This window comes from Poromitra crassiceps (assembly GCF_964638095.1).
Source record: "Poromitra crassiceps genome assembly, chromosome: 10".
In the NCBI taxonomy this organism is placed as follows: domain Eukaryota; kingdom Metazoa; phylum Chordata; class Actinopteri; order Beryciformes; family Melamphaidae; genus Poromitra; species Poromitra crassiceps.
The window spans coordinates 18,032,896-18,054,489 of NC_139631.1; the positions used below are offsets into that span (position 1 = coordinate 18,032,896).

Sequence of the window (21,594 nt, forward strand, 5' to 3'; positions counted from 1 at the left end):
GGGCCCCTTCCAACCAGCGTTCATCACAATTATTTTATAAATAATTGGTCAAAAAAAGTACAAAATCTAAACTTTTTTTTATTCCAAAACAATAAAAACCTAAATAAATAACCCAATAACTTCAACATTGTCACATTTTATATTATACAGTGCACTCCTCTTATAGTGATCACCTCGGGATGGGTCAAATTGATCACTATAAGCAGATGATCATTATAACAGGATTTTCTTCTTTTTCTTTATTTCTCGTGCAGATTACCATGTAATTGACATTTGTATATTTATTACATGAATACAGTACATATAAAGTAATGAAATGGACAGCTTTTCAATTTACTGAATGTTATTGACTTCAAAAATACAGTAAGTTAGGCCTCCAGCTATTGTAAGTAAAAAATTATAAAATGTAGTTTTAAACATTTCTTCCACTGTTCTCAGGTGTGCCAAGGCTAAAAATGATCACTGTAAGCGGAGTATTGATCACTATAAGTGAATTATTTGCTTTGTGGAGAGGGTGGGTGGGGTTGTTGTACATCTAGATTGCCATTTTGCTTATTGATTGAGAGAATAAGTCCTGGAGTTGGCGTTTGTGTCCAATGATCTTGGTGGACTGATTCACAACCTGTCAGTCTGCATTCAGTAGCCTACTATGTAATTGTTTAATCAGTAGGCCTCTCTGCTCCACTGTCTGGCTTTCCTTTTCCTCATCCTCTTTTTTTCTTTTTTGACTTCCAGATAACTTTGTAATTGTTCTTCCTTCACTTTCACTTCAAGAGAAAGTACATGAATCATGCAGGTTTGCCAGGAATGATTCACATAATGTTCTCTTGAATTGAAAGTGAAAGTAATCTAATAATAATCTGACATTCCATACACAGATGTTACACTATATCACCAACCAATTGATATAACACAATAGTAATTCAACCTATTATATTCAGCTCATGATTTTACATTGCTGTGTGAAGTGTCATGTAGGTCTTTCCTGGGAAAAATCACTGCAGCAAAGGCCATGCCCACTTATCACCAAGATGTAACCAAAATTAAAAAATAATCAAGATTCCCACATCATAACTTTACTGTTCTCATTCACTACAATCTCACTCACTGACAACTTCTAACATTACCGCTTGTTCATTTGAAATGAAGAAACTTATTTTAACTGCTATCGCATAATTGTATACATATTGTCGACAGAGAGACAGGACACAAGTGTAAAGGATTTCATGAATTTAATCATGTGAACTCTGGTCTTTCATCACCCAAACGCTCATTTGACATGGTAAAATGATGCAGAAGTTTAAATGCAGGGGAATGAGTAACAGGACAGCAAACGTTTTGGACTGAAAGAACAGACCTACAGTCACAGATCACAGTGGCGTTTAAACAAAAGTATGATCAGTTTGCAGTTAGCAGGCACAGTGATCGATACAAGAGTACGGAACAGTTAGTGCACACTTGGGTGCAACGATGCTGAATGAATGGAAACGAACGCTCTTCTTTGCGGAGAGATGAAATGAGGGCTATTTAGGAGAAGATGGACTATGTTGATCAATGAACTATGGCATATTTTGGCATCTTGAATCACAGCGATGGGCAAGTCGTTCATAAATGTCTGCCACTACTAGTCTAGTCTTCTTATCCAGTAGTTAGTTGTGAGGACATTTTACAAACATCTTTAAGTCTGAGACATGCTTAAGTCTGAGTCTAATGGCAGAAATAGAAGCCCAGTCCAATCATTCCCACTGCTTCATTACGCAGTACCAGCGATCAAATGTATGGGGGTGTGAGAACACTATCAACCAATTATCAACTCAACATCTGGAGAGCAACACGCGCGCGCGCGTGCACACACACAAACACACACACACACAAACACTACTGATGCCTTTCTCAATCACAGAGTGACACGGGCTGTTGTGAATTAAGCGCTGACCTCTTCCTCAAAACACCAACTTTCTGATTCTTTCCAAAGACCATTGTTGCTTAGATCAGATGACATATACACAGAGCTTCAAGTGAAAGCTGGGGATAAGGTTACATATGGCAGCAGAACACAAGTCAGGCTTGATAAATGCCAACTACTCGTGATTCACACATCTTTTCCTTTCTTGAGCTCCTTCCCACCAAGGACAGAGCTTTTCCTCAGTATCAGTGATGATGAGACGAGAGAAGATTCTTAACTTTGGGATCGAGTGGGGAGGAGAAAAGGAGACATTCCAAAGAGAAAAGGTGTGAGAAAGGTGTTGGACACACTCTCTGAATTGAGCCAAACCCAGTACAAATGACATGGTAGGACTGAAAATCAATATAATCTGATAAAAAAAAAAAAAAAGAGCAAACATCAACCCCAACGCCCTTCATCCACAGGAACATGAAAAACCAAGAATATTAAATCTCATTAGTTATCATTTGCTTAAAAAATATACCCATTCATTTATGGAATCTATTTCCAGCAAGTGTCTATGGGTGATGAGGTATGAAGAAGAATGTTGAGGACATGACAACTTCCATTCCATCCAGAGACGGTGAGAGATGAGTTGCCACGTGAGATCAGTTACACCATCAATCTCAGCTGTACTGTATGTAGGGTGTTTATAATCTCTCCAGACTTCATGCTAAACATTTCTCTCAGGCTAAGGCATTGTCCCTCTCGCTCTCTCACACACACACACACACACACACTCTCACTCACTCTCTCTCTCTCTCTCACACACACACACACACACACACACACACACACGTGTATACAGTACACTTTAACGTGGTAAACCTTCAAATAGCGACCTTCAAGGTCATAATAATTATGAAAGCTTAATGAAGTAGGATACCTGGGCATGGGCATATCACAGTCATAATACTATTATATTTTATCTCTTTTAGAACCACATTACAAAATGAAAATAAAATGTAAAACTTTCCCGTGTAATTATCTCATTTGTGGCTTCAACATTTAAATGCTACTCCAATATTATTGTATTTGATGCTTCTAATGACATATTCACAAGTAGTTTTAACAATTTGCATGGACAATATCAAATAGCAGCCAATGCTGTCAAGCACCTTTTCATTCAAATATGAATTAAGAAGCAAGTAGCCACATAACCTTAAACACAATATGCACACTGTATATTCCAGTGGAATAAAATAGGCTAATTTTACAGATTGCCCGTTCAGTTTATCAGTGGAGACAGACTGTGCACATCGCTACAGTCTCTCGTGGAGTTAAGGAGTGAGCGCTCTCTTACCACATCATAATAATAATAATATACCAGTCTTCATTAGCTATTTACAGCCGCAAGCACCAACACAATGCCCCCTCATTCAGTCTCGGGGCCAGTCCAAATCAGCTAGTCGTCAGCTGACATGCCCGACAACATGGGATTCTGGGATTTTCCCTGAACCTGTGGTTGATGTGAAATGCCAAAGGTTCAAATGTGACGTCTGTTGATGTTGGGACCTCTCTGCAGGGTTCAGAATGGCGAAGTTGCCGAGAGAAAACCAAAAGTTGAGACAGCTGCTGAACCCGAAAGTTCAACAAGACATCATCTCATCAGATGACTTCAGCTACAATCGGAACTGGAGTGAGTTAAATGTTACACAGATAAAATCAAATAAAATTGCTAAGAGGTAAACGTTCGATTTTGTTGTTGAAGAGAAATTAGGCAGTTGCATAGCAAACTGTACAAAGCTGCTGCTGCAGTGATGTCAGACAATGATAAAAATATACAGGATATTTACAAATATACAAGAGGAGGAGGAGGTCTAGAGTAGACCATAGGGAGACATCATCCAGCAGATGATTAAGTAGGTTGGGTAATTGCAGGCTGGGCCGTGTCTCTTCCAGGATATCAAATGAATTGATCGCACCATCAGTGGTCTGCCAGTCCAGTCAAAGTTCAGGTAGATACTTTGTCCCGGTGACCTGGAGAGATGTAGTAAACGGAGTGCACTCATTTGAAAGCAGAGGGAAGGGGGGTAAAGGGAGGCTGCTGAGATGAAGCAGAGGTGTCGCTCCGGGGAACCAAACCCGGATCTGGATCAGAAGAGAGCGATGTACCTGCTCTCAGCCACATGCCAGAGGTGCTGCCGCGGGAACAATGTTGAACGGGGCCAAGAACTTCCTATCCGTATGGTCCGAAGAAGGGACAATGGATTTGAAGATGGTGGGGATGAGGGATAGATTCCAAGTGGTTGATGATTTCTGCAATGTAGTTGTAGTAGATCACGGACGGCCCGACATCTGACCACTACTCCCCTGCCTTCCCTACTTTTCCTGTGGACATGGCGCTGTGGCGTGGCGTAGCTAAGCCCGTCTCTCCTTCAGTCCAGCCAGGAGCCTCCTGCACCTCCTCTTCACACACCGTTGGCACTCATCTTGCTCTTCTGGGACAAATCTGCAGCTGCCTTAGCCTGGGGAAGAGATCAGAGGTCAGGTCACAGAGCAAAGTTTAGCTTCATACGAGCACAAGAAAGTGACTTGACATGCTTGAGAAAAGGCTCATGTGGAGTACTTCATCTGTAAAGTCTGAGGAAAAGAGCAATATCCTGCTTTGTCTGATACTCAAGTTTGTATAGAAATATTCTTATGTACATGTACATAAACTTACCGTATTTGTTTAAATAATACAATTTTAATATTACAGCCAACATGAATGTGTATTTTAAGCCCATGTGGGCTGGCCACCTAGAGTGCATGTCACTGGGGAAAAAAGCTATAAAACATCAAGCTATTGCTTATTTTTTATCCTTCACATATTAAACTGAGATCTTTTTTTAGCCAGTAGCTACCTGCATCTGTGTGGGCTACTCTGACCTTCTCATCTAACGGGAAATCAATCTTTTCTCTTCAACCATCGGTTGAGCACTGTATCGTGTCTGACGGCTGGTTTCCAGGATTGTAGCTGTGACCTTCTGGTGTGAGAAATGAGCATGTCATGCAAGAAAGATCTAAGCCAGGAGGAACTAACTGGATTATGAAGCCCTGCCTAGCATCAAATCCCATACTGGATTGTGTGGACGCATACAGGCCCAGGGAACTACGAGTGCTCACCGCAAGGACTTCAGCAGGAGACAGAGGTTTGTCTGACAATACAGGAGCCTTGTCTCGTATCTCCTCCACCTTGGACAGACAGAGATAGAAGAATGCTGTGAATGAATGCATACATCAAAATCGAAAAATGGGATGATTGGTTGACATTTGTCAACCATGCCGTCTTCATTCATAACAAAATCTGCAGTGTGCTGACATCAGCTAGTACTATCAAATTTAAACTAAATTTCAACCAATAATATCATGACAATCAATCTTAATGGATGGAAGAAAATTCCGAGCAGGCAACATGGCTGCCTACATGGGCAGACTTTTCTAGCCCATAAATGTTAATATACTTAGCCAATAAGTATGTCTTCATTTAATGTAAATGCAAAAGACACGTAACTGGCTCGTTAACTCCCATTCCAGCAATATCGTTATTTACGAGGCTCGTTGCAGCTGAAATCCCCATTCTAAAACCCCATAGACTTTTTCCCTAATGAACCAAAATGTAAAATGGCAGCGATTTCTGGTTAAGCCTACAAAAATATGTCATCCCTGTGGTACTCTATATGGCATGATAAGGAATCACATCACCTGGAAATGCCATTTAAGCTCGACTTTAAGGTTCTGCAATGACCAAATTTCCATTTTAGCATCCATATACAGGTAATCTCATCTTGCTGTGTTTGGAGTGTACTGACCGGTCTGTCTTTGATGACCAGGGCAGGGTCTGCCAGCATGTCAGTAGAGATGGGGACTGTGGATACTTCTGCATTCTCCACTGGAGGAGGAGTTGCTTTCTGCAAAAATGACATCAAACATGTGAAAAAGAAAACTCACCCACAAAATAGGCATTGGCTATCTGAGATTATCTGTTAAATATTTCTATAGGTGTGTATACAAGTCTTTATTATCAGCCGCGACAGCGTGTGGCTGGCAGTGGTATTGTTTTCACCTTGTGAATCTGTGTCATCAAGGCAAAATGTGGTCCTGGAGACTCCTATTGTAGCGGCTGCGGGAACTATCACAGAAGCTGTTTTGAGGTCTTCTTCTGTGGTGTTTTATGGCAGGTGGCATCCTTTATGTTGCATTATCGCCTCCTTCTGGATTTATCCATCCACTGTTTCCCTACATTCTGTCCCTGGTCATGATTCCCTTCTTAACTCCCCTTCTTTTGAGTTCTTTGCAAGGTGTTTATATGTCTGTCTGTCTGTCTGTCTGTCTGTGGACAGATTTTGTGAGCGTGATATAGCATCAAAACTGTGCAAGATGCAGTGATGTAGTAGGACTTATGACATCATCAATGGCATCAAACCATCTCTGATTATCTCTGATGATGTCACCTCCCATGCTGACATCATCGAATACTTGTTGCTAATGATGTCACTTCTAACATCACCAGATGCGAATTACTGATTTTTATGGACCAACATTTTTAGGTGGACCAACCGACCAACCGAGTGTGGTTGGTTGGTTGGTTGGTTGGTTGGTTGGTGGGGGCGTGCTGCTGGCCGCAGCTAAAAAGTAGCCAGGTCATCAGTGATGTCACTCGAGCAATTGTAATGTCATCAGTGAGAGATGTCATCAGTGCCGATGTCAGTCTTGACAATGTGACATCATCGACTCACATTTGCCCAACTAGCATGTTCAGCCCGAATGACAATACTGATGATGTCATAAAGTCATGATGTGTGTGTGTGTGTCTGGTTGTGTCCAGCCGTGTGACACACATGTCACTTATAACTAACATCCCCTGCTCTTCCTGTGCCAGAACGAAGCATCCGCTTCAAGTGAGGAGCAACATTTTTTTTTAACAGAGTGATTTATATAGAGCTGCTGCTCAGCCATGCTGGCCGCAGCAGCTACAAACTTTTTGACAGAGCTAAGAATAATAAAACTAGTTATGTAACATCTGGTGTGTTCCACACACAGCTCAGAGACCAAGCTGGCCAGAACACATTCTACCTGACCTACATACCAACTGAACTTAAAAGTGAACTTTCCTGCACTGCGTTCCAATTCTCTAAATGGCACCTTTACGTTTGTAAGGTTTAATTAGCCTGTATAGGCTGAGTGTCGTATGTCGAACGTGGACTAACCTCTAGTTTGGGTACCGGTGGGATGACTGGGGGTTTTGGTTTGAGGTCAGTCAGGTACATGGCCCTGGACAGCAGCAGCAGGGATGGTGGAACATTCTCCTTTAGGTGCAGGTCCAGCCACTAGATGGGAGAGATGGACATTGATTAATGGGTATAATTGATAAGAGACATTTTTCATCAAAGACATTCCAAATTGAATTCTAATTAAGTCCATTCCAAACTGGTACATATGCCCATAAACAGTCAAAGCTAGTTTTACTGGCTCATTTTGTATTGGTTCAAGACTTATAGAATTACCAGAACACTTTTAAAATAAAAGGTTCATCAGATTTCTTTCACTTAAACAGATGCTGCCAATATGTTTGAGAATTTCTGCATGTATCACTTTCTTATCACTAAATTTACAATATAATACAAGACAATCTCTCGCACAATAGACTTAACTACAAATGAATTTATTCTAGCCTAATGGGCTCACCCAATTAATCATGCATAGAAATCAGGAGTTAGTTCCTGTCAGCCAATCAAAGTTTGAAATGTCTCACCTGCTGTATCTGCTGGCGTAGCTGGTCGGTGGTGAGACCTAGAGATCTCATCCCTCGACTACGACAAGCTGCCTGCAGCTCGGACACACTCATAGCCGGCACACCCTCGGTTGCTATCATCTGCACAGAAACAGAGAGGGAAGAGTCACAAACTGTTGTTGATACACATGAAGAGGAATTGGCACAAATTCCAAACTTTATTCTAACCTAAAGATTTGTCAATTTTTTAGTGCAGCATAAGTGAAAATGTCGTAACAGCAGGCCTCCACCCTTTGAACTTCCTCATTACATCTTCCTCTTGTTCTACCCCTTTCTCTCTCCCCTTCCCATGATGACTGCAGGTTACACCTTCTTCCTCCCTCTCACCTCGTCGTCTGCCTTGATGGTCCTGAGCTGCATCATCAGCTGGAAACGCAGCAAGTTGTTGGTGCCAATGGGCTGCAGCTCCAGTAGCTTACACAGAGCCACCAACTGGGGGCGCTCCAGGTGCTCCAGTGTCAGCTCATCCTCAAACAGCTTAGAGAACCTAACAATGTCCTGAGTGGCGGGCTGCTCTCCTGTGTGCCGCACCTAGAAAAAAAAGCAGAAGAGAAAGTGTGATCTATTTTAGCTAAACAAAATACCATTAGACAGTCTAAACACTTTAATTAGGTTCCAACTTTATGCCTAGTTCACTTAAATAAATCTGACTTTGAACCAGTTGTGTAGAATGACTCACTATGTTGTGCAAGTGTGTGTTTAGAACATGTCGTGGAAACTAATGGGGATCGGAATAAATGAATATAACGCATCTAGAGTGCTGCCTTTACTGTGGTTTACCTTCTGGACATATGTAATAAACTAATATAACGCATCTAGAGTGCTGCCTTTACTGTGGTTTACCTTCTGGACATATGTAATAAACTAATATAACGCATCTAGAGTGCTGTCTTTACTGTGGTTTACCTTCTGGACATATGTAATAAACTAATATAACGCATCTAGAGTGCTGTCTTTACTGTGGTTTACCTTCTGGACATATGTAATAAACTAATATAACGCATCTAGAGTGCTGCCTTTACTGTGGTTTACCTTCTGGACATATGTAATAAACTAATATAACGCATCTAGAGTGCTGTCTTTACTGTGGTTTACCTTCTGGACATATGTAATAAACTAATATAACACATCTAGAGTGCTGCCTTTACTGTGGTTTACCTTCTGAACATATGTAATAAACTAATATAACACATCTAGAGTGCTGCCTTTACTGTGGTTTACCTTCTGAACATATGTAATAAACTAATATAACACATCTAGAGTGCTGCCTTTACTGTGGTTTACCTTCTGAACATATGTAATAAACTAATATAACACATCTAGAGTGCTGCCTTTACTGTGGTTTACCTTCTGGACATATGTAATAAACTAATATAACACATCTAGAGTGCTGCCTTTACTGTGGTTTACCTTCTGGACATATGTGGAGAAGCGCTGCGTCTCATCCTCTGTCTGAGCCTTAGCCTTATTCCTGCGGGCCATCTCGGCAATGGTCTCCTGGAGAAACTTGGCCAGTTCCAGCTTTGCAGCCAGACCCTTCTTTTGCTTCTCCTCCTGTAGGGACAGAGGCTGGTTAGTTTCAAAAGCACCTGAAAACAGCTTCAGTTAGATGTGCTTTGCGATCAGTTAGATTAGTGAGAAGTACAGTCTAATTATTACTGCCTGGTCTGGGATACTATGTAATTATTTCACTGTAAAGTCAAACCACGTTATGCCAGGCTCAGAGAGGCCAGACGCCTCTCCGTTGTCCAGGAGCACAGGGGCATATCTGTGACTCACTCAACCATGTTCCAGATGAACCAGAGAACATTGGAGTTGACAGGGCTACTGGGCCCAATGCAGAAACCTGCTGCTTCTCCTCTACAGGAGGTTTGAAAAGCAACACCATGGAATGTCATATCATGGTGGATTTATGATAATGGCAACAATAGACAAATTAGATCAATATGGGGACATTTACAAGTCAGGGTCCTGCTCTTGCGAATGTTGAAACTGTGTGTACATTTTGATAAAGCTGTCACTGTAAATTGCCTCACTGTATCAGTTTAAGTCGGCCGCTTACATCAGCCATGGTCTGAACTGCTTAGTGCAGCTGCCTCAGCCATATCTGACAAGTTACACAAGCAAGAGAGGATAAACCCAGTCATGAGGTCATTGAGGTTTCTGGCGGCAGTGTGCATGTGCATAGTGTGTATATATATATGATACACATGCCTTTTTGGACTCTGTCTCGAAAGTGGAGGGCAACATCTCCGGGAAGAGCTTGAGGAAGACTGGAAGGAGGAACTCCATGAAAGGAACGATGATGAACACCGTGAAGGGCACCAGACGGAACAAGTCAGCACAGGTCCTCAGCAGCTGAAATGAGAAAGATGGAAATAAAAAAATATATATCAGTGTTTCCCCTAGAAAGATTTTCAGGCCTGGAGGGATTTCGAAACGTACCCCGACCGCAACGGTGACGGCTGGCGACGGTAAACTTTTAGCTAACCTGTTCGCATCTATGTTTCGCAATGGCATCTCAAGTATCATCATACTATTATATGATGCGATGTGATGCGAACAGTTGTATTATGGGATGTGCAAGTTTCCCAGGCAACGACACACGTTGACACGTTTTGGAACAGCGCTGCACACACTGGCACAATGCTCCTAAAAGCAAAATGCTTATTCTTTTGAATGACTTGGCATCTTCTATTACTGTCAACAACACTGTCAACACCAGTATTGTTGTATTGTAATAATATGCCATAAAGGTTTATTGACATTTTGGGGAGAACATGAAGAGAAAAAAGAACAAAAAAAGGCCCGCCAGGCCTGTAGAATGGTAGGGGATACACTGTATATCGTTAACACGTTGACTGCCACTGACGTATATATACGTCAAAAAAAATCCAGCGGTTCACTGCCATTGACGTATTAATACGTAAAAAAAAATCGTTTTTTTTTTTTGACGGTGCTACGTGGATCAATGCCCCCCGCGTCTCCTATGGAGATATTGGAAGTATTGAATGTGTATAATCTATTTTACCGACCAGCTAGGTGGCGACGGTGCCCTCCCGACAGAGAGAAAGTCAACCAAAAGCAGCCGCCTCCCGCGGCTGCTTCCTCCATTCTCAAGGAAATGGCTTGCCGATTTTACAGTCATCAGTCACCAGACTCGCCGCTCTCGGGCCGCGCCAGCAGCAGCACACGGGGGATTGCAAATTTGCATAAGCCTAGAGTCGCACGGGGCTTCATCGGGGCTCTCAAACCCAAGAGACGAGTGAGACCTATCCACACTCGCTGCCAGGGAGGGAGGCTGCTCGAACTCGCTGCAGCAGCAGCAGCAGCAGACCACTCGCTTGTGACAAACGCAGGCTGAAAGCCACTAGACACGCCCACGGAGGGAGGAGTTGAAGGAGAGGGCGTTCGGAACTATATTGTTTGGATGTCTGATCTCTCACTGATGCCAAAAATAAATGGTTAAAGTGACTGTTCTGCCTGTTTGATTGAATTTCACAAAACTGCGATTATCTCAGCTTTCACTCTCAGACAGCTGAAACCATGCTGTACTCAACGGCTAATATCTACATAACTACTAACTCTACAAACTAACTCTTTTAGACAGAGAAAGCACACATTCTATTAGTACTTTTCTGAACTTTGTGTTCACAAACTCCAAGCAGAAAAGAATCCTCGGCTCTTTTAAAATGAGCCAGAATCCTCAAAAAACAGCCTGGCAGAAGCTACCTACAGCAAAAAAAAAACGGCTGGCAGTCAATGTGTTAATAATGTTGTTGGCATCATGGGCTAGTAAAGATAGTAAAGTTACAGCATCTGGCAACTTGTAGGAAATCCCATCGCCCTTTTGCGATTTAGAGCCACTACATGTGCACTGCAGCTGTGCCAGTTCCCTTCTAAAATAGCCCCTCATGTAGTTCTACCCTGGCATGCACAGAGCTTGGGTCACTCACTGTGCGAGGCATGCATGTCCTGCTTACTCAATGTGTGCACCAGTCAGTCAGCACTCAGCAAGACATGTATCCTCCTTTCATGTAGTTTCTACTGCAAATGGTAAATACTTGCCATGACCTATAGGTGTCTAGTCTCCTTAAATAGACAGAAAGCCTAGATGATTTGTCTCATGCTCTCCAGGTAGAGCTCATAATATAAGGAACAGTAATCCCTACATAAAAGGCCTTAAGAAATCTCAGCAGGGCACACATGCTTGAACACAACGAAGACCAGCCCAGCTGACCACATCATCTGATCGGCGTTTCGTAACTGGCTCCTGGTACCAACTACTGATCCAATAAAATCACAGTATGGGCAATATGTGCTACTTAGTACAGTTGTTTGCAACTATACTTCAGGGGCCGGTTGCACCAACTGGTCTTACACTGGTCTTAAGCTAAGTTGGTCGTAACTTTACGACCTAACAGCTACGCCGGTTGCACCAAGACGACTTAAGCCTTATTTTCACTAAGACCAGGCGTAACTCCTACGCCTCGTCAGGAGGAGGCGTAGCAGAGATCTCCGCGGAGACCTTTTTGACCGCCATCGTCGTAACACCGCCAGTTCGCCGTCTTTGAAAGCACGACGTTAGATTATAACTAACTAGTTGTGTGGCTTAGCCTTCCCAAATGTTGCCGTTACTTTTTTAGAATGTAATACATAGAATTGGGAACGTTACATTCAATTTCATTCAGACTCCCTGACACTAATCGCCGCCGCCATTTTCCCCCGGGGCTTCCACAGGAGGAGGGGGGTGGGAGGAGGGAGGGTGTAGTGACGCACATACAGTAGTGGGTGACGGCGCGAGGCACATGTGGGCCAATCAGAGGGCATTCCCCGACAATTCACATAAACGCGCATTGCTACGACCAGCGTAGTTAAGACCAGAGTAAGCCGTGTTGGTGCAACAGGCGTAAATCCACTCTAAAGACTGGTCTTAACTAAGACCGACGTAGGAGTTACGACCAGGCATAGTTAAGACCAGTTGGTGCAACCGGCCCCAGATGTTTAAGTGCTACAGAGAACCACACCATGCTATAATAAGTATAATAATCTTACCACAATCCTCAGCAACATGGAGCAGATCATCCTCCTGACCAACTTCAGAAATGAATGTACTTCACAACTAAGTTAAGCAGCGATCAGCTCTACAAACTAAATCATGAACCGCTCAAGGATTGTTTATGTTTGCTTAATTTAATAGTGAATGGTTAAGAGACAAACCATGCATATTTCCTGTCAAAGGGAATAACTGCACCTACACAGATAAGCGAACATGGGTTGAACTAGGCCCTAGACCTTAACCCACTGACTTACTGAGACATCTTGTATTGTGCTAAACCAGGAAACCTATAGGCCAGTAAACAACAACAACAGTGTTAAGCTCACATCTCTAGAAGCTTACTCAGAGTCTACATTCATTTTGCACTCATATTTACAGCTCGTTTTGACTGGACACATGGCTGATAATGATAGACATATCGGAAGTTGCTGGGATCCAACTCGTGACGTATATTACAGCATAATCTCTCTAACCACTAGCCCCTCTCTATAGTACTCTGAAACAGAACACTTCCTGGTGCACATTCCCCGTTGACCGGGTAGAAGTGCAAAAATCCAAAACATGCCTTCAGGCATACAGTAAAGTGTGTCAGTGATTGTTTGTGTAACAACCTCAAAGCAGAGCAACCAGCGTGACAGCTTCTTACGTCTTTTGTAATGATGACAAGAGACCAGACGACTGTTACAAAACCAGACGACACCTTCTGTGACCCGAAGGGAATAAATGACAAGAGGGAAGGCAGAGGCAAAAAAGAACAAAGGCAAATACAGCTCAATGTTTTTTTTTACACTCCATGAATTTAGAACTGTAGCATAACTGATAAAAGATGCCTGTGCCTGGTGTTTCATTCCCACAGATGAGAATTAATCAAATAATAGCCGGCTGTATCCTATACTGCAACCAACATGCTCTGCTCTTCTTACCCTTCTCCTCTCCCTGCGTGTGAGCACTTGTCCGTGCAGCAGGCTCCACACCATCCTTCCCGCAATCGATGTGTCGATGCCTAGCAGCCGGAAGCCATTGTAGTAGTGCTTCAACTCGTCCACAATCCTCTGATACAGAGACTTTCTCACGACTGCCCTCTCCAGGGCTGGAGGAACAGCTGCTGCTGCTGTGGCAGCTGCGGACGCTGGAGGGGGACTTGATGGGGGTTGGGGTGGGGGCGGAGGGGCAGCAGCAGGGTCTTTCTTTGCCCCAGGAGGGCCATCCTGGGCAGGGACGGGCACAGCCTTGGTGTCCTCCTGCTTTGTGTCCTGGAGCCAAACACTTGAGTTGTGTAGTGACCTGGCCAGTAAGGTGGAGCTGTGAGTTCGGCAGGAGGCATGGCCCCGGTAACAGTGGGTATAGGTGGAGCGGGAGTGCCTGAGTGGGTACAATGAAGATACCACGCTGGGTGGGTCTATGTGGAGATAGGCTTTGGATGACAGAGAGGAGCAGCTGTGCCTGCTGGACAACAAATAGCACCCCCTGTTGACAGAAACAAGAAAAATGTATTAGTTATGAAATATGTCATAACGGATGCAAATGAAAGTTGTTACTGCCCAGGGTCTTAAATTAACATTTGGCAAGTGTCAAATGCCGGTTAAATGTGTCTTTGACGAATAAATGAGTACGGATCCCTGATTCCATATGCATACTAGGGGTGGGGGGAAAAAATCGATTCACCTAAGTATCGCGATTTTTAATGTCACGATTTTTTGGATCGATCTTTTATTCCAGAATCGATAATCGCAACAAATTTTTTTTTTTTTGTTTGTTTTGTTTTTTGTGCTTGCAGTCAGGCCACTCACTGAACAGCAGGCCAGGCGCCGCCTACTGGTTTACTAGTGGTTTTATTACTTTATTAGTTAGTCTGAAGTAATAATTACACTTCAGGGTTAAAGTGGGTGCATCTCATTGTAAAATTGGACTTCAAACGGCCCAAATCTGGCTTCAAACGGCCCAAATTTCACGCGCGTTGGCCCATATCGGCCTGGCCTGCTTGGTATCTAATGCCTGGCCTGAATTATGATCCCAGTCCGCCCCTGTTTTTAACTATATCGCCCAGCCCTACTCATGATATATAATATACAGTCTCTAGTGTATGATTCAACTTTTCCCATGTTCTAATCTAGTGTAAAAAAGCAAACAAACTGAAAAAAGAAAAGAAAAAAATAAACAAAAATCGCAATAAATCGTAATATCGAATCGCAATAATCGTAGAATCGCAATACTTAAGAATCGCAATATAAATCGAATCGGCACCCAAGAATCGTGATAGTATCGAATCGGGAGATAAGTGAATCGCCACAGCCCTAATGCATACTGGCTGGTAACTTTTTGAGACAATAACATTTTAATTCTTCAGCTATGCAGCCTACAGCCTTCTCTCAAACTTTGTCCAACCTGGCCACCGTACACTCTCTGAGATGGGAATTTCATGCATTTTCCTTAATTGAACACCTTAACGGTCAATTAATCGGTTAATCGTTAATGCTCCATAGCGCAAAAAATAAAAATAAAATAATATTGTTAAAAATAGCACGGCTTGTGCTTAGGGGGGCAGCCTTGTTCTCAATGTAGTTCAGTAGCTCACGAAATCCCTCACAGTCCACCACGTTGATCTGCATCATGTCCTTTTCCACCATAATGCAAATCCTCTGAGCTGTCTCTGCAGCACGCACATCAACAGCTTCTTCTGAACAGTCAGATGATGTCAGCGCCCGGGTGAGTTTCACTTTCGCCTCTCACTGCAACCTCACAACATTGACGATGCAGGCTACTGGAGCTGTATTTAAGAACGGCATCGCAATATAGCCTACATTTGTTTGTTATTTCTTGAATTAATCTTGACGACTCGCTTGCTTCACTGGAAATGGGAACGTATCAAATCAAATCAAAAACTATGATGATCCCCATCCAATCAAATCAAACCAAAGGATCTGTATCAAACAGGCTCCTGACTTGTTGCTCTACCCATTTTGACAGTGTCTAAACTTCTGGAGACTTTCCCTTCTATTTCTCAGCTACCTGGATGTTTAACTAGGCTAATATTACTTGTTGTGTAGTTTTACATTAAAACTTTAAATTTCAGAGTACCTGATCCTGTACACAAAACACTGAAAATCTCTCTCTCTCTCTCCAAATGGGAGTTTTATCTTTTATCTTTGCAGAGATGTGTGGGTTGGGCTATGTTTTTTCCTCTGCTGTTGGTTGGTTTGTTGTTCCTGTGGGGTGTGTGGGGGTGAGCGCTTATTAAGACAAAGTTTGATGAGATACAGCCAGGTCTCTGGAAACAGAGTCCAGACGCATGCGCACTGGCATCATTTCGTCTTCTACAGATATTTTGCAATGCATTCTAGACAGCCCCCGAACGCGTGACAGCAAAGATGGTCACAAAGATGGCAGATGTGACACATTGCTCAAGTTGCCAACAACCTTTCAACAAAAAAGGTTCAAAAGGGTGCAATCGGTGTAAACTTTCAACATGCATGCACTAGCCCAGAACATCAATTTATTTTTCACCAAATGATGCCAGTGCGTATGCGTGTGGAGTCTGGACTCTGTTTCCAGAGAACAGGCCGTATCTCGTCAAACTTTGTCTTTTAAAAGAATAACCGCTCACTTTTTGGAGCACCTAGGCTTCCGATATAATAAGGTTGCCCCATGCGACCCTACCTGTGACTTCAAAGTGCAGAAATAAGGTGAGTTTAATGCCTGACACAGATTCCCTAAGGAATTTTGGCTGGGTGACACACTACAGTGTAGTGTTGAAACGCAACATAGAAGAGCCTGAGGGTAATTCAGTCATGTGCCTCCGTCCTTTCCAACTACAGTAACATTAAGCTGGAAACGTGCTACAACGCCAGCCTCCACTTGGAGCCTTGCCGACGGCAGCTACACCGTATAGATTCGGAACGTCAGCTTGACGAGGGGGTTCGCAGAGGAGTCCCCGGCAAAATGAGTAAATTGTGTGATTTCACTAGGATTTCAATGACTAGAGGGAAGGCGAGAATGTAGTGCATATACTTGGTTATAGCTTTCACTCTCTCCTGTTATCTGCCCATCTACATTACACGTCAGCTGCATCGAGTCACATTTTCGGGGCTCACCAGCTGCGGCGCGCCCCTCGACGCGTACGGCAAGGGCTTTGACGTTGTAGCACGTTTTCCGCATTAGTCCACCACTCCGCATTCAGGCGTTCACTCAAAGCGAAGCTGTCTGCACTCTGCATGGAGGGTGAAACGAGCGAAAACACCGAGCCAACAAACCTTCTCAGAGAATTATGAGAGCAGTGTTAAAAAGTGTATAAAATAAATAATCATTCGTTAATTGTAATTGAGGTAAAAATGTGAAATAATCACCATATTGATTTGAAGCTATATCACCCAGTAGTGCCTGACACCATCCAAACCCTCAAAAATAATTTCTTCCGAAGGTTTTTAAAACCATTCAGAGAATTCGCCAGCCTAATTTCATTAGGGATTTTGTTCCATTCCTCTCCACTCGAATAGAGGAATGTACTTCTTCCTACTTTGGTCTTCAGATTAGGCAATTTTATCTTGTGTTCCGGTTATGGATGTCATGGACATACTGGAAGTACTTGTTGAAGTAGTTGGGGCAAAGGTTATGTAATATTTTATATACCATGGTAAGCTGTTGCGCTTTCCACTGGGAGCCAATTTAACTCTTTAAAGTGGGGTGGGCCAATGTGCATTCTTGGACAGGCCAAGGATGACCCTCATCAATTTGTTTCTCGGCTTTTTGGAGCCTGCCTTTAGACTTTTTTGTGATGCCAGTGCCACTGTACCAGTATACACAGGTGTAGTCATAGTGACATTGAATTAAGCATGTAGCTAAAGTCCTCATTGTCTTCTTGTCCACAAACTTAGATATTATTGCTAAATATTTAGTATTTGAGTGTACAGTACAGTACAGTAGTAGGGTCACTTTGGGGCTACTCTGAGGTGTGCTGGCCACTTCACATCATCACCCATTCACATATTGCACATGCAAGCTTCTCCATTCAGCAGCTTGGAAGGGTTCATCTGCTCTTCAACTACGTTTATGTCCCAGTTATCATACTCCCACTTTAGCATAACTGACATCCAGTGTCAGTTATGCCATAGTCTACTCCTTACCAATCGCTGCCTTTAGTCAAATATCAGATCTTACATCACTGAGTGTGTACGTGTGTGTGAGCTCGGTGCATACGGGAGTTATGCAGTTATTACCCGCAGTCGCTATCTATGCTAAACAGAAAGCTTGTGCTTTTGGCCCTCCTTCAATACATCGGATACCTCACTGTAACATGTAGCCCAACTATTATCAGTGGACTTTGTGAGGAGTAGTAATCAATTCATTATTTATGTTAACCTTTCGATATACAACCCTCTGTGTAATAACAATGATATTGTTTAACCTCCTAAATTTCGGGCAAGCGCATGACTTACCTTGATCTTGAGATTGCAAGGAGCACCTGGGGACTAAACACTGCCATTGCTGGTGCCGATTAAGGTATCCTGTTAATAAACACAAACGCAGAATACATTTCAGCCGTTTGGTCTAGCTAGCAGTCTGGAAAACAGATCCAAAAAGCTGCCTTGTTTCTATTCCCACCTGTCTCCAGCCAAATCACATGTTCCTAAGGGTTACTTAACAGACAAACGTGAGCCCGGCGAAACGTCATCACGTTTAGCTTTGTGGCTAACTTTGAATGAAAGACAGCACTTAACTACTCCTTTAACAGAAGCGGAATATGAGATAGCCTATTGTTAATTGAACATACACTCTTGGAAGAAATTCGCAGTGTTGACTATGCTAGCAAGTTAGCTGGCAACCTCTGCTAGCTAGCTTAGCCTAGCCTGACCGGTGAGTGGCATGACCCGCCCTACACTCTGTCTCTGATTGGCTTAAGTATGGGTTGGGTTTAGGCATGAGAAAATTATTGGTTGGGTTTAGGCATGAGGGGTGATAATTGGTTACGGTTAGGGTAAAATATTAGGGTAAGCCAATCGGAGGCAGAGTAGGGCGGGTCATGTCACTGCCATCCTGCATTTCTGGCTAGCGGCTAGCAGCCATGCTAGCAGCCAATATGCTACAACTGAAAATGGCTGTTGATGACGAGTTTACCTCCAGCGTCAATGACCAAGCGATGGCTGCTGACAGGGCGTTGTAAGGCTTCTCGGTGAGACAAGAACAATAATCCATTCACAACAACCGGACGACTGTGAGAGGCGCGACGAAAATAACGACTGATGTGATAATAAACCCATTTACGATGGGTTTATAACGTTAGATCGCTTCGAGAAACGTCGTGTTCCTCTTACCATCCGACCACTCGGTACAGCTTTCGCAAGCTGCAAAGGTCACAGTGTACATGCGTGAATGTTGTGTGCGTACAGACAAAGATCGTCTGTGTTTGAAAAGACGAATCACTCAGTAGTCAAAAACCGGCTGCCATCTTGCTTGTGTGACGTCATTTGTAACCGGAGTCTGCGAAGTCTGATGAAGGTTTGAGAGTGGCTGTCACAGCTGTCAATCAGCCGGTTTATAATCAAACAACTATTTAAAAACAAACTTATCAGAAAGATAAGCACTTGAACATACATCAGCATGATAAGAAGTAGCTACCTAAAATGATCGAAACCATCTCTGGGAAAATATTATCTGATGTGTAGGCTACTTTGACGTGTCCTGTCCACCAACATGGAGGGGGCAGGATTGAAGACCTATCCTGCAGCCAACCACAAGGGGTGATCAAGATGTTTTGACATCACTTGAATGAAGTAAAGTAGGCTATTTAGTGCCACATGGGTTGGAACGGAATGAAACAAAAAAGCAGAACAAAAAACGGCTTAAGTCCACAAGTACAAATTGACTTTGTGTTTTTGTATTTTAATCATTGCATTGTATTTTTGTCTTGGACCCCAGGAAGACTAGCTGTCGCCTAGGCGGCAGCTAATGGGGTTCCTTTCTAATAAACAAAACAAATTGACACTTCACTGATACAAGTGGTGCAAAAAGCAGAGCACAGGGACCTTGGAATTTGTGAGCGGAAAAAACTACATTTGAGACTCATAGTGGCAAAGCTGGTGTTTTGCTGATGACATTGATGGGCTAGCAGGAGAAGAAAAAGAACTTGCCAGGCTAGTTGAAAGGCTTGACACCACCTCCTGAGCCTACGGAATGGAAATCAGCGCAGAAAAAAACAAAGCTGATGAAAAAAACAACTGGCATCATCTCAAACATCAAAGTCAGTGGACAAGCACTTGACACAGTGTCCAGCTTCAAATACCTTGGAGCGATCGTGTCTGACGAAGGTTCCAAGCAAGTCCTTGCCAGAATAGCACAAACTGCTGCCATGACACAACTCAAGCCCATATGGAAGGACAGAAACATCAGTCTGGGATCAAAAGTGAGATTACTGCGCTTGTCATCTCGATCTTCCTATATGCATGCAAATCATGGACCCTTACAGCCAGTGTAGGAAATGTAAAAAATATTTTGGGGGCAACTTTTGACCCACTGTCTAAAAACTGGGGCCATTTACAAAATTTTGGGGGCACTTTGAAAAATAGTAATTAGTGCATAAAGTTGCTAAAGCATAGTGTAAACAACAGCACTGTATGTGTTTTTGTGTGTGTGTGTGTGTGTGTGTGTGTGTTCTTCATCATCGTCTTCTGGCAACCAGCTTGCAGGTGCTGAGTGTGTGTTAGAGATGAAAAATTATCAAAATATTGGGTCAATTTTTGCCCGTGGACAATGGTTTTTAGGGGCATTCTGAGATTTCTTGGGGGCATTTTTGCCCTTGCCCTGGCTAAATTATGTAGTATGGAAATGAGATGCTACAGAAGACTCTTGGGCATGTCTTACACCCAGCACATTACAAACAAGGAAGTCTGGCAAATGATCAGCCAAGCCATCGGTCCAACTCCTCACGATGACCTGCTTACCACTGTGAAGAAGCGAAAACTGAGGTGGTATGGACACATCGCCAGATCGTCAGGCCTTGCAAAGTCCATCCTGCAGGCACTGTACAAGGAGGCAGGAAACGTGGGAAACAAAAGAAAAGATGGGGAGGATAACAACCAAGAGTGGACTCACTTAAAACTCAGTGAAACAGTGAGAGCAGCTGAGGACAGAGAGAGATGGAGAGAGCTTGTCGACAGATTGTCTGTGGCGTGCCAATGATCCTCTGGGGCTATGGGATAGGTGAGGTGAGCAGTTGTAGTTATTGACTTATACTGTATTTGTGTTCGAAAAATATTAATGAAAAAAAAAAACATTTGTGAGAAAATATTCTACAAGGTGTACAACTCTCATTGCATGAATTCACATCATGATCTGCGGATGTACAAAATGTTGCCTTCACATTATTTGGTACGGGTATGTGAATGTTTTGCACCATATTAATTCACTGCAGCAACTGGTGCAAAACATTTGAGCATATGGGTTTCTTGATTTGTGTTTAATATAATTGGTTTTGTGCACCTCTAATGTAGAATTTGAGGTGTAACTCTTGTGATGTTTGTGGGAGAGAAAGAAACCTATAAGTCTGCCACTCCTAAAGCCTTCTGTGACCAAATTCACTGATAGCCTACACGTGTGACTATTTTCTACAACTACAAATTTACCGATACAGATGTGTGACCACTGACCTACAAAGTGACTGTCACAGGTGCACAGTTATTTTTGCTCCAATAATACCTATAGAGGCTATATTTACAATTTTACATCAAGAGCACAATGTGATCTGCAGCGTTTGCAGTAACCTCGCGTCACCACCAGGCGCTCTCTCACAGGAGAAGACGTTTGCACTTTGCGGTACCAGGC

At 43.0% G+C, this 21,594-nt stretch overlaps 1 protein-coding gene across 1 annotated transcript; it reads right to left on the reverse strand.

Annotated features, from left to right (window-relative positions):
• Nucleotides 1-1,230: 1,230 nt before the first annotated feature.
• letm2 (leucine zipper-EF-hand containing transmembrane protein 2) lies at nucleotides 1,231-18,999 on the reverse strand. Its single transcript, XM_083644247.1, has 11 exons — nucleotides 18,892-18,999; nucleotides 18,213-18,281; nucleotides 13,704-14,247; nucleotides 9,936-10,079; nucleotides 9,132-9,275; nucleotides 8,049-8,252; nucleotides 7,683-7,802; nucleotides 7,138-7,257; nucleotides 5,740-5,838; nucleotides 5,054-5,122; nucleotides 1,231-4,413 (listed from the first exon to the last, which is right to left on the reverse strand). The coding sequence occupies exons 2-11, from the start codon at nucleotides 18,257-18,259 to the stop codon at nucleotides 4,357-4,359; spliced, it is 1,548 nt and encodes a 515-aa protein (XP_083500373.1). The 5' UTR covers nucleotides 18,260-18,281; nucleotides 18,892-18,999; the 3' UTR covers nucleotides 1,231-4,356.
• Nucleotides 19,000-21,594: the final 2,595 nt, after the last annotated feature.